This window comes from Nannospalax galili, unplaced genomic scaffold, assembly GCF_000622305.1.
Source record: "Nannospalax galili isolate Female #2095 unplaced genomic scaffold, S.galili_v1.0 scaffold543, whole genome shotgun sequence".
NCBI lineage: Eukaryota > Metazoa > Chordata > Mammalia > Rodentia > Spalacidae > Nannospalax > Nannospalax galili.
This window is the reverse complement of record NW_008352270.1, coordinates 4,623,254-4,636,351: the sequence shown is the minus strand read 5'-3', so window position 1 is coordinate 4,636,351 and position 13,098 is coordinate 4,623,254. Positions and strand designations below refer to the sequence as shown.

The window sequence follows — 13,098 nt, the reverse complement described above, 5'->3', positions numbered from 1 at the left end:
ACACTCAAGTGTCAGTTGGCACAGCAAGCACTTTTACCTACTGAGCCATCTTGTCACTGTCTCTTGACTTTAAAAACATTTTTTTCTGATTTTATTTTTTTTTTATTTTATGTGTATTCCTGTATTGCCTGCATGTAGGTAAGTGCACCCGTGTCGTGCAATGCCTGTGGAAGAGAGAAGAGTTCCAGGATCCCCTGGAACTGGAGTTATAGACAGTTGTTAGCTGCCATGTGGGTTCTGGGATTCGAACCTAGGTCTTGAATAAGAGCAGTCAGTGTTCTTAACCACTGAACCATTTTCCAGCCCCTTAAAAAAATTTTTAGCATCATTTTGTGTGTGCCTACACACACATACATGCACATGTGTACCACAGGATACTTATAGATGTCATAAAACTGTTTTGAGGTTCAGTTTTCTCCACCATGGGTTGCAGTGATCAAACTCAGGTGGTCAGGCTTGAGTAGCAAGTGCTCTTACCCACTGAGCCATCTTGCTGCCCCTGCCCCCACTTATTTTTAGAGATAGGGTCTCTCTCATGTATACCAGCCCTTAAGCTTGCTATGTAGTCAAGGATAGCCTTGAACTCCTTAGTCCTCATTTTTATTGTTTGTTTTCTGGATTAAAGGATGGATAGTGCATCTTAAACTTAGAAACATATGCTTGACATATAACTGAAATTTTGGTCTTTTGAATGAGTAATGGACAAATCAATGAAACTTAGAATTTTAAGTGATGTGACATAGCTATGTTTTCTATAGATAAAAGCAATTGATTTTCATGGGGTTAATACATACTCTGTTTTTTTAACTGCAGATGAAATATTTTTATATCCATTGTTAGGTCATCAAGAAAATTGGACATTATCTCAAGATGAATATAACAGTACCGGAGGATTACATCAAAGGATTTATTCGAGCCAACAATACTTTCCTTTACCAACTAGTTTTTGATCCCATCAAAAGGAAGCTTGTCCCTCTGAATGCCTATGAAGATGATATCGACCCGCAGACACTGAGTTATGCCGGGCAGTATCCTTTCTGAGCCTCGGTGGTTGAATTTTGCACTTGTTCTGTTAGTGTTTGTAGTTCAGTAGTAGAAATGATCACGTTTTGCTCATCTTAATTACCATGCTAATTATCAGATAGAGTTTTTGTTTATGAACCCAAGACTCATCTGTAACAGTAATTGCTTAGGTGGACTTGACAGCTACAGGCACGGGGTCAACCACTCATTGCACGTGTTTGAAAGATATCACTTGAGAGCCTTTGAGGCAAGCAAGTGCAATTCTCCAGGAGGGTATTCTAGATGCCTGTCACTAGCCTTCAGGCTGCGGAGTTCTGAATCACTTAGGTGGCAACTAAAATGTCCCCATATCTCCCTTGAAAGGGACGAAGTGATGGACTTCCCTTCAGAGGATGGCCAGCTCCTACAGGGATATAGGCCAGTGAGCCATGCCTGTGGTTTCAGTGAGGCAGGTGGGCACAGTAAATGGGATCCATGTAAATCATAACCCTTCATGGTTTCCTGTGATAGTAGAGAGCATTCTCATTCTTAATGCAGTATGGTTGATTGCTTATTAAGACATTTTTCCTTGGGGCTGGAGATGGATCAGATGGCTGCTCTTGTAGAGGACCCAGGTTTGATTCCCAGCACCCACATGGTGATCAACAACCATCCTTAACTCCAGTTCCAGGGGATCTGACCTCCATGGGCATTGCATGATGTGGGTGCACTTCCACACTGGCAGGCAATATGCTCATACACATAAAATAAAAATGCTAAAATATTTTTTAAAGGCATTTTTCCTTAATCTTACCTACCTAGGTATGTTGATGATTCTGTAGCTCTTCAAATAGCACTTGGAAATAGAGATATAAATACTTTTGAACAGATCGATGACTACAATCCAGACACTGCTATGGTAACATTTTAACAACTGCTATATAAAAGCACATTTTAGTTTCAAGAACTATGAGGCAAACTTTCTTCACTGTGTGTCTTTGAAGCATTTCTGTGTCATGTACTGTGCAGTGTGCATAGAAAGCAACTTAATCTGGTGTGGCACACACCTGTAATCCCAGAACTCAGGAGGCTGAGGCAAAAAGGTTGCCACAAGTTCAGGGATAGCCTAGGTTACATAGTAAGACTGTCTCAAAAAAATCAACTTGATCCTAGAGAAATTATCTCTTAAAATGAAGGTATAATAAGTTATTTTAAGTGAAAAAGACTGAAAATACATATTTTCAAGGCTTGAGCTTTTGATGCAGCTGTGATACATTCAGTACCTTTTTCTCATCTTACCGCTTTCAGGCTCTATGGCCTGAATTTGGCATCCTGAAAACCCAGAACAAGCTGAGTTAAGCCATTCAGGGTCGTTCATAAATACACAAAGATTTGACGAGTGCCCTTCTGTGTGTCTCAACCCTTTTTTGTTTTCTTCATTGCATATACTCTTTTAAATGCTGCGTCCTATTAGTCTCTCCTTTCTCTTTATGTTTTTGTTCATATTTATTTTGTCCATAATTTTTTTATTCTATGAGAATTTCAAAGATATATTCTGTGTTTTCCCATTATGCATAGAACCTGAGTTCATTTCTTGTTTGTGTGTGTGTGTGTTTGTGTATGGCAGGGCAGGATGGGATGGGATGGAATGGGGTGGGTGGCATTTATTTATTTATTTATTTATTTATTTATTTATTTATTTATTTTGGTCTTTTTGAGTCAGGGTCTCCCTGTAGCCCCAGCTGTCCTATGTAGACCAGGCTGGCCTTGAACTCAGAGATCCACCTGCCTTTGCCTCCCAAGTGCTGGGATTAAAGGAATGTGCCACCATGCCCAGCAGGGGTGGGTGGTTTTTAAACAGAGTCTCACTATGTATCTCTGGCTGGTCTTGAACTCACAGAGATCCACCTGCCTCTGCCACTGGAATGCTGGAATTAAAAGTGTGTTCCACCATGCCCAGCTCTGTTGTTCTTTTTGTTTGGGGAAATCATTAGTGAAAATAGGAAATTGTTGACTCTGCCATCTTTCCACAGTTGATAGTGGTACTGTCAGTTACCAGGAAGGCTGCTGAAGGCTTGTGTTCAAGCCTAGAGATGGTTGTAATGCATGTGTGGTTTGAAAGGCCCGTTTATGGATTACCAGGATGGCGGGGATGCAGAAGCCAAAATCCATGCAGAACTTTTCTTTTTTATAGGGAATTGGGTTGTAGGTTGTATTGTTTGATCTTATGTGTCTTTCCTGGTCTGGTTTCTACTTGCCTATTTCTTTTTTTCGGTAGATGCATCTGTGGGATTTAACATTGAGCGCCCGTACTCTTAGGCTATCTTTTTACACTCGTTCCCTTTTTTTGGTAATCCTCAGAGAATGTCTTGAATATTGTCATCTTACTTTTCCTTTTACGTTCTCTTCAAGTGAAAGGCTTATGTTTGATTTATGTGAGAGTTGGTCACATGGCATTGGTGCCTCAACTTTCCTGTGTCTTGATTTTGTGGTCTCAGCTATACTCGGAATATCGTTGACAACGTTTTACCAGATGAGTGTCTTCTGTACTGATTATAGAAATATATGAGCAAAACTGATACCTCACCAACATTAAATGGCATTGTGCCCTTTCTCAGGAGTTTTTTGCAAGACTTGGTGTACACCAGAGTAGCTTTCTCAGGATCATACCAAGTTTGGTCTGACACAAATTAGTTCTTTCTAACCTAGATTGACATATGGCTCAACAATTTCTAACTAGGCTTGGTATCTCATGGCTGTAATTCCAACATTTGCAAAACTGAGACAGGAGTTCATCAGCCTGGTCACATGAGATACTGTCTCCAATAAATAAAGGAAATAAAAATAAATTTCTGAGTAAGGAAGTTGAGTCCTGTAAACATATAACAGGGTTCAAAACTGCCAAGTGCATTTCAAAGGCTGTATAGATGATTATTTGGAGGCATATTGCCATATGATTATTTAATTGTTTAATAATCAGACTTTAGAGGCCTTTTCACTGGCCCCATTTCTTCAATTGTCTTTCTTACATTGCTCATTTTAGGAAGGTGTTTTTGTTTTTTTGTTTTTTTGTTTTTTTCCTTTCTTAGAAATGAGCCTGTGGTAATTTGATTCTCTGGAAGAAAAGAGACCTGGGAACATGAGGCATGTTTAATGAAGTATCCGAGATTAGCAGAGAAAGTAAAAATGTTATTAGAGGACACGTACTTCATCAGAACCCGTCCCTCTCTCCCTCCTCTCTCCCTTCCACTCCCTGCTTGGCTCCCTCCAGGTTTATGCCAGCTAGGCAAGCACTCCACCACCGAACTGTATCCCCAGCCCCCTTTTTGTATTCATTATTTTGGAATTGTCTCTCACTAAATCTCCCAGGTTGGACCTGAGCACACTATACCTCACGCAGGACCTGAACACACTATACCTCAGGCTGGCCTTGAACTTGCAGCCCTCCTGCCTCAGCCTCCTGAGTAGCTGGGATTACGGCCTGCATCACCAGGCGAAATTCAAAAACTTTGTAAACAGTAATTTAACACATTTATAACATAAGCTGATACAGAGGGAAATTACATTTTTCTTATTCAAATAACCTTTCTCCTTGTACTTTCCAGCCTGCCCTGTCAAGAAGTCATAGCTGGAATGACAAAGCAGGTCAGAAGTTGTCTACTGCTGATAGCATTTGGCACAGGAATTACTGCCCTAGACTTGAGATGGATGTCATTTCACAGGCTACACGGTTGAAGGAAAATCGAAGTACTGTGGACGTTAGACAAGTGATTAGTGCTAAAGGGTTAAATCTTCCCAGGAAGTCAGCTGTGGTGAAAAGACCAAGAAATGGTATGTATTTTCATTTTTGTGAAATACTAATGATTGTTGGGACCGGAGAGGTGGCTCAGCGGTTAAGAGTACAGACTGCTCTTGCAGAGGACCCAGGTTCGATTCCCAGCACCCACAGGGCTATGAACCATCCTTAACTCCAATTCCAGGGGAATCCGTAGCCCTGAAGCCCTCTTCTGACCTCCGCGGCATTGCACGACACGGGTGCACTCACATACGTGCAGGCAATACACTCATACACATAAAATAAGAATAATAAATATTAAAAAAAATACTAATGATTGTTGGTCATATTTAAGAAATGTTTTCCACCAGGCATGGTGGCACATCCCTTTAAATCCTAGAGCTTAGGAGGCAGAGGCAGGCAGAATACTGTGAGTTTGAGGCCCGCCGGGCTACACAGTAAGACTTTATTTCAATGCCAGGCATGGTGGTGCATGCCTTTAATCTTTTTTTGGACTTTTTGAGACAGGGTCTCCCAGTAGCTCCAGCTGGCCTGGAATGCTCTATGTAGACCAGGCTGGCCCTGAACCCACAGAGATCGCCTGCCTCTGCCTCCCAAGTGCTAGGACTAAAGGCGTGCACCACCACGCCCGGCCTGAAAAAATCATCGACTCTTATTCTGCACTGTGGCTGTCAGTATTGATCTTTACATCAAACATGTTTTTGATTACTGAAGCTTTCTAGCATATCTTGAAATCAGGTGCTATAAAGCTCCTGTTCTGCTGCTGAGCAGATGATTTGGGCTATTTGTCTTCATCCTGTTTCCATATAGATTTTAGGTTGTCAAATTCTTTAAAGTGGGGAGGGGATTTAATTAAATCAATAGGTCAATGTAGAGCAAGTTGACAATCATAATACTGACTGTCTTCAACACTCGGTGTTTGGATGCTGTATATCCATTGTCAGTTTATCCTTATATATAGTTCAGAATTTTTTTTAGGCTTTTGTAAGTGATTTTTTTTTCAGTTCAGTTTCTAGTTCATGCTAACAGAAATTTGGTCGATTTATTTTTATTTATTATTGTGTGTGTATGATGTGGGGGAAGACACTTGTGCCTTGGTGTTGCATGTAGAGATTTGGCTTTCTGCTTCCACCCTGCCATGGGATCTTGGGTCGGGCTCAGGTGGTCGGGCTTACACATCCAGCACTTTACCCAGAGATCTTGCCAGCTGAGCACAATTGATTTTTCTACGTTTTAATCTCACAGTTTGAAACTCAAAATACTGGACCAAGTTCAATCCCTGTTGTCCTTCAGATATTTTGAGACAGCAATTGTGACACATCTCAGTTTCTTTTTCAGGCCAAAAGTTCCTTTTCTTTTGAGGCTGTGCTTTGATATAATTGAGTTCTTTAATAATTGTGTAACTGTTTCTGGGAAAGTAACTGTTAGGTATGGTCTGCCACCCAGAGAGCAGTGACTACTTACACTTGTTGCACTTTAAGCCCTCATCCAGAAACTGCTTTCATTATTGCAGAGTGAGGTTGCATTAACTTTTATTTGTCTGCTTATCATTTTTCTGGCATTTGCTGAGCTTATAGTTGAGTTCCTCCAATTTCAAATACAGTGATATTTATTTTAAACTTATGTGTGGGTCACCTTCTTAAAGCTATGACCCTTATATCTTAAATTTTTGGTTACATTGTTTTTGCTTACAAAAGATTTAGGTGAATTAAAGCAAGTACAGTCCTCGAGAGCACAGGACCTTATTCTTCTCAGGCTATCAGCGAACTGTAGTCTGTTAGGCTGGACAACTTGCTACAGATTCATGTACTTAATAGGTAACAGGTGCTGCTGTATGCAGTGCACTAGGATAGCAAGAGATGCTGAGGTTTCTGACTGAACTCAAGATATGCTCGTCTTTGCAGAATTCCCCTGTGTAGCTGCACTGCTGTGTTTACTGTACAGTACCACATTACAGCAGTGCTTAAAGACAGCATGACTTGTAGCATCCGTTTTTAAGTCACGAGCAAACTTGGCTTGCTGAGAATCTGTTCCTTCAGAATTTGCTCAGAACTGTGCCCCCAAACAAGGGCTCACTTTTCCTTGTCAAAATAGAATGTCCAGCATGAAATGGGGAAGAATGGAACTGTTGTACACACACATAGCCATAAACAGATGTTACCAGTTTCATTTTACTTGCAATGAGATAAGCACTGTGTGCAGTGCTTGGTATGTAAAACACACACATGTACATTCATACATTATTTTGAGACGCCTACAGAAGAAACACAGGTGCACACATTTACAGATAATTCTGCCTTTTATTTAGAAGAGCTGTCAGAAGATGATCTGTTGAGTCAGTATTCTCTCTCATCGACAAAGAAGATCAAGAAAACTAGCTGTAGTGATAACAAATCTCTGAGCTCTTCTGAAAGGTCTGCATCCATCCGGGATGAAGGAACTGCTCAAACAACAGACTCACACATACCGCCTAGGACAAGAAATAAATTTGCAACGATTTTACAGCGGAAGAATGAACAGAGTGGTGCAGTGGTGGTTCCAGGGACCAGAAGCAGGTAGAGTTGTTCTCGAATGCCCTTCTGTTTGTGCTCTTGTTACTTATTTTCTATACAATTAACATTGACTGTGGTGGGGAGGGTAGGCATAGGACTTCCCTTAGTCTGCTTACATCTTTCATGTGCAACAGGTCCCAGCATATGTTGGTTGAAATCTCTTCACCTTAAAATGGTGGTGTGAAAGTGATACATACCGGACTGGTTTTATGTGGTGTGACTCGTTCATGATGCTGGGTATCTGCAGCAAACCAGAGCTCTCGGCTTGCATTCACAAAGGAAAGGCAAAGCTTGTAGGCCTGGTGTATTAAATATAACTTCAGCTTTAATACTTATTTACATAAGCCTCTTGCATGCGAAGATTTTGTTAGTTGCCTTATGTCTTAGTTACTTTTCCCGTTGCTAAGGCAAAAGCAACTTCAGGAAGGAAAGGTTTGTTTTGGCCTACATTTCAAGGGTACAGTTCATCATGTTAGTGAAGTCAAAGTGACAGGATTGAGGCAGCTGGTCACATTGCATCTGAAGGCAGGAATTGGAGAACAGGGATGCTGTTGCTCACTGCTTTTTGCTGTTCTCCTTTTCATTTAGTCCAGGACATCAGCCCATGAAATGGTGCCATCCACATTAGGGGTGGTCTTTTACCTCAATTAGCTCAATCAAGAAAATCCCTCAAAAAAAAACCCAGAAAAACATTGCTGTTCCCTTTCACGTCCATCAGTTCTGTCATCTGTCCACACAGAATCCCAGTAGCTGCTGTGAATTCATTTGCACTGTAGAAATTCTGTTATTTTGGAGTTCTTTCCATTTTTCATTGTATTTTCTTTCATGGGTTTTTGAAGTTCTTGATACCATTTTGCAAAGTATTTTCAGGTACATATTAAAATAGGGATGATATATTAAATATTAAATAAAATAGGGATGATACATATTAAAATAGAAGGCTGGCTCTTTGGGTGAAAGCAGTTGCTGTATAAGCATGAAGACCTGAGTTAGACTCTCAGAACCCACGTAAAAGGCGGGTGTTTGATGCAGTGTCTATAATCCTAGTGCTCACACACGGGATGGGAAGTGGAGGACAACAGATTCCCCAGAAGCTCACAGGCCAGCTACTGTGGTGTATGCAGCGGAAAAGCCATGGAGACCTTGTCTCAAATAAGGTAGAAAGGACCAACACCAAGGATTGTACTCTGATGTCCACACACATCCACGTTCACACACGTGTGTATACATACATACATACATACAATTTTAAAATGCATGAATGGCTAGAGTTGTAATACCAAGAACCTGAGGCCATGTTGGATGCTATGGCTACAAAAGTTAGACATAGCTTTTGTTCCTGAGACATCTATAGCCTAGTTGGAAAAATAAGTATATAAACAAAAACTTTCTATGTTGTGTGATAAGTAGAGTAATCGAGGTCTCTGTAAGGTTTGGAGGCTGTTCAGGGGGCATACAATACGGGGCTCTGGTTTGAATGGGCTGAGGAAAGAGATCATCGTTGATTGTTGCTCCTGTGGTTTAATGAATGGTGAGTGGAGCAGATGAGAGCAGAGGAATGGGCTTGATGGCTACTTTGGCTATTGGTTGCTGCTGGTGGTGTTGAAGGAACAGGAATGGGCTGGAGGGGAGGCCATTTCACAGAAGGCTTGTGTGCCAGAAACAACCTTTAGTGGTCCTTGGAAGTGGGGGCAGCATACAGAGAGTTAATAGTTAGGGACAGATTCCATGCTGAGTTTTGATAGGCCACTCAGCACCCACTGAAAATAAGTATATAAACAAGGCCAAAGTATATAAACAGGGCCAAAAGCAGGCCACAAAGTTCTGGTTGGTTAGGCTGTTGCCATAGTCTCTGTGGATAAATACGAGGGTTTTTAGGTCAGTAAAATTGGATATTAGGAATTTCGAACCTGGCAGGTGACCTGAGTTTTCACTCTTACCCTGTTTACTCATGACATGCTTGACCTGAGCAAGTCCTGAGTATTTCCTCTCCACTTCCAAAAAGCAGGCTTTCCAAAGTGTTGAGCTCAGTGCAGGCGGCTCCCCTGTTCTGGTAATTAAACTTTGGGACATTGAAATGGGCTTGGAGAGCTATTGGATAGAAGTGTTACTCTATTCATTTACCTCCCACCCTACAAACAAGAAAAAAGGCTGGGTGGGGGGGCAGACACCAGACACACAGGTATTATAACAACCTCAGGGTTGAGACAAGTGAGTTAGTATAAGTGAATGCCTTGGATGGCACCTGACAGGTGATAAGCACACCATCAGTAACTGTTATGTTGACTGTGGGTGATTGTACTGTTAATCCTTTGTGTCAAACTGACAAACTTTAGTGTTTCTTAGAAGTGACAGGTGGTGTTTAGAGGGTTTTAATCCAGAGAGGGGCTGGTTTGATACTGTATCAGTTACTTTTCTGTTGTTAGGATAAAATACCATGGCCAAGGCAACTTACAAAAGGGTTTGTTTGGCTTACCATTCCAGAGGGATAGGAGTCCATCATGGCAGGGAGGCGTGGCAGCAGAGGTGGCTGGAGCAGAAAACAAGTGGTCACATCTTCAAGCAGGCACAGGATGCAGAGAGAGCCAGACTGGAAGTGGCCATGGCTGTAGATTCTCAAAGCCCACCCCCAGTGATGTGCTTCCTCCAGCATGGCCACACCCCCTAATGGTTCCATGACCCTCTCAACAGAGCCAGGAACTGGGGACCAAGTGTTTAAATACTTGGAACCTATGGGGGAACACTCATTCAAACCACCACATATACTGATTTTAGATCAGCCACTCTGAACACCCAGTGAAGATGGATGTGAGAGGGCCAAAGGTGGAACATAACTAAATGCCACAAACTAGGTAATTTATGAAGGGTAAAAGTTTATTCATTGTGTCCTTCCCAGAGCTGAAAGTCCAAGAGCTTGGTGCTAGCATCTGCTTGGCCTAACTGCCACATTGTGAGAGTAAGCGTGCTACCTCAGATCTTCTCTTTTTGGGTGGGGGGGCAGTGTTTGGGACAGGGTCTCCCTGTAGCCCCAGCTGGCTTGGAACTCACTATGTAGACCAGACTGGCCTGGAACTCACAGAGATCTGCCTGCCTCTGCCTCCCAAGTACTGGGATCAAATGTGTGGACCACCTCACCTGGCAGGTCTCCTTTTTATAAAGCCACCCATGCTGTCACCTGAGTTGTGACTTCATCCAATTCTGATCACCTCCCAGTGGCCTCACTTCCAAACCCCATTAACTTTGGAATATGAGGATTAATTTCCTAATACATGGACTTTAGGCAAAGACATTGAAACCCTCAAAGGTACAACCTATGAAAGGAGACGTGATTTTTAGAAGTCATCTAGCCGTGACATAGTAACTCTTCTCTTGGTTTTTGTTTTTTTAGGAAGGCTGGTTTTGAACTTCAGATACTCCTTTGGGATGCACCACCATGCCCAGTTTAGTAACTATTTCTTCTTTTGAGACAGGGTCTAATGTAGCCTAGGCTGGCCTTGAACTTTGTGTAGCTGAAGATGACCTTGAACTCCTGATCCTCCTTCCTCTACTTGCCAAGTTCTGGGATTACAGGGTTATGCTCAGCACATCCCATTCTGACTTAGTAACTCTAAAGAAAGAAAATTTTGTCAGCCCCTGTATTCGTTGTGTGTGTGTGTGTGTGTGTGTGTGATGCATATATGGGTACATGAGCCATGGCACATGCATGGGTAGTTAGTTCTCTCTTTTTACCTTTGTCATGGATTCCAGGGATCAAAGAAAGGTCATTGAACTTGGGTGGCAAGTGCTCTGACCTGCTGAGTCCTCTCTCCTGCCTCATTGTATTCACTTAGAAGACTTGGATCGAGTGTGCTTTGTTTTCTAGTTTTGAGCATTTAGGCTGCAGTGAAAGGGGGATTTGAAGGATGGAGTCTGGGGTAATCCCTGAGCCTCCCATCAAGTCTGTCAAATCTCAGCACAGTTCGTTTGCATGGTCGTTTGGATTCTTTTGCTAGTCACCTCATTAAAGAAGCATTTCCACGGGGAATGATGAGAAAGTAGGTTGAGATCAAGAAGGATGACACTGGCTCTAGATGAAGTGCACTAAGTAAAAAGTTCCAGGAATTGACTTTTCTCACTTGAAGAAATTTGGGGGACTTGGCTTCCTTTTTCCTTTTAAATGAGAATAGTTTCCTTTTTCTGCTACTCAGTAGTGGTTTCTTCTTTGGACATACCCAGTAGGAGTAGCGTTTGTGCGTCTCTACAGGGCTTGCTGTTTTGTCATGGTAGGAGCTTAAGGCAATCTCCACGTTCAGGGATCCGTGTAGCTGCTTCACATGTTGTAGATGTTTCACTGGTAAATTGGTCAGATAAGCAGTAAGAAAAGTCCAGAGAAATGGTCTTTTTCTCCATCAGTTTCCTGTGACGTGAGAGTTGGGAGTAAGAGTAGATTCTTCTGACCTGGGTTTCACAGCAGTACCATTAGGTAGCTAGGTATTAAATTAGTCCCAAAGTTAATTTTTTAGTCAGATATGGCCATGCATGCCCATAATCCCAGCACTTGAGAGGTTGAGGCAGAAGGATCATGAGTTTGTTACTTGGGCTACCTAATGAGTTCCATGTTGGTCTGGGCTATGCACACAGTGAAGCTGTTTCAGAAAATTAAAAAACAAGGCTAGGGTTATGACTCAGTCCATAAAGTGTTGCCTTGCAAGCACAGGGGCCTCAGTTTGATCCCCCGAGCTATGTAAAAATGCCAGGCATTGTAACCCTAGCCCTGGGGAGACAGAGGAAGATTCCTGAGGCCTGCTGGCCAGCTCATCTTGCCTACTCAGTGAACTCCAGGTTCAGGGAAAGACACCGTCTCATAGGAAATGTGCAGTATTAATGAGGATGATATCCAAGGTTGTCCTCTGGCCTCCATGTACAACAACACACACATGTGGAGCACACACATACATGCACATGCATTTAAAAAGTAGTAATAAAGAAAAGATTCAAAAGTCATATGTACATTATCTTACTCCTCTCGCATGAGATAGCACAGAACTAAGGTTATGTTTGCTATTTCAGGTTAAGAGAGCAGTGCTCTGAAAGGTTCAATTTCCCAGGGTGTTCACAGTTAATGTGAGCCTTCTGACAGTTTGGGATTTAAAGTCTTATTCTATTAATTGATCTTTCACATGGCATTTAATTTCCCCAGCCTCTTGTAAAACATGGACCACCAGAGCTCAATAGAGCTCACTATAAGCTCTGTATGTGAAGCACCCAGTACAGTACTAGATCATTAACATATAACCAAGTGTTTAATGTCTTAATATAATGCAACTGAAATGTATTAAACATGATCTTTGCTCTGTGTTGTTTTAATTGTCTTTATTGTCAGTATTTTTCTAATAAATATTTGGTTCATCTTTTGTGATCTAGAAACATACATACATAGGTTAACTGGGAAGGAGCAGCCATGAACTGAGAGGCTTTGAGCTTTAATTCTGCTCTCTGACTGATAAATTTTGTAGCCTTGGGCTCTGTCTCTTCTCCCTAAATTTTGATGAAAGTTCAAGGTCTACATGGCTTTTATGTATGAAATTAGGTGTTTGGATCTTGACAGAATTGTGCATAAACTCTGAGATAATGAATATGCCCATTCTTCCTGTTGCTGGTTAGGTTCTTTTGCAGTTCTCCAGGTTTTGATGACTGTGTATCAGAGCGAGCAAGCAGCCAGACTCTGGGAGAAACTGCTCTTCCAGACAGAGCCAGCAGCCTTGACTG

General features: G+C 41.9%; 1 protein-coding gene and 1 non-coding gene across 4 annotated transcripts in view; both read left to right on the top strand.

Moving 5' to 3' along the window:
- Exo1 (exonuclease 1) overlaps positions 1 to 13,098 on the top strand; it is a 34,942-nt gene that overhangs the window by 13,845 nt on the left and 7,999 nt on the right. For all 3 annotated transcript variants that reach the window (XM_029554117.1, XM_029554118.1, XM_029554116.1), the window contains exons 8-12: positions 841 to 1,028; positions 1,825 to 1,921; positions 4,608 to 4,833; positions 7,107 to 7,353; positions 12,994 to 13,046. In XM_029554117.1, coding sequence (XP_029409977.1) covers positions 841 to 1,028; positions 1,825 to 1,921; positions 4,608 to 4,833; positions 7,107 to 7,353; positions 12,994 to 13,046 — 811 coding nt within the window. The remainder of the gene's footprint in view (positions 1 to 840; positions 1,029 to 1,824; positions 1,922 to 4,607; positions 4,834 to 7,106; positions 7,354 to 12,993; positions 13,047 to 13,098) is intronic.
- LOC115067003 lies at positions 9,362 to 9,490 on the top strand. Its single transcript, XR_003846441.1, has one exon. It is a non-coding gene; the product is annotated as a small nucleolar RNA SNORA36 family (small nucleolar RNA).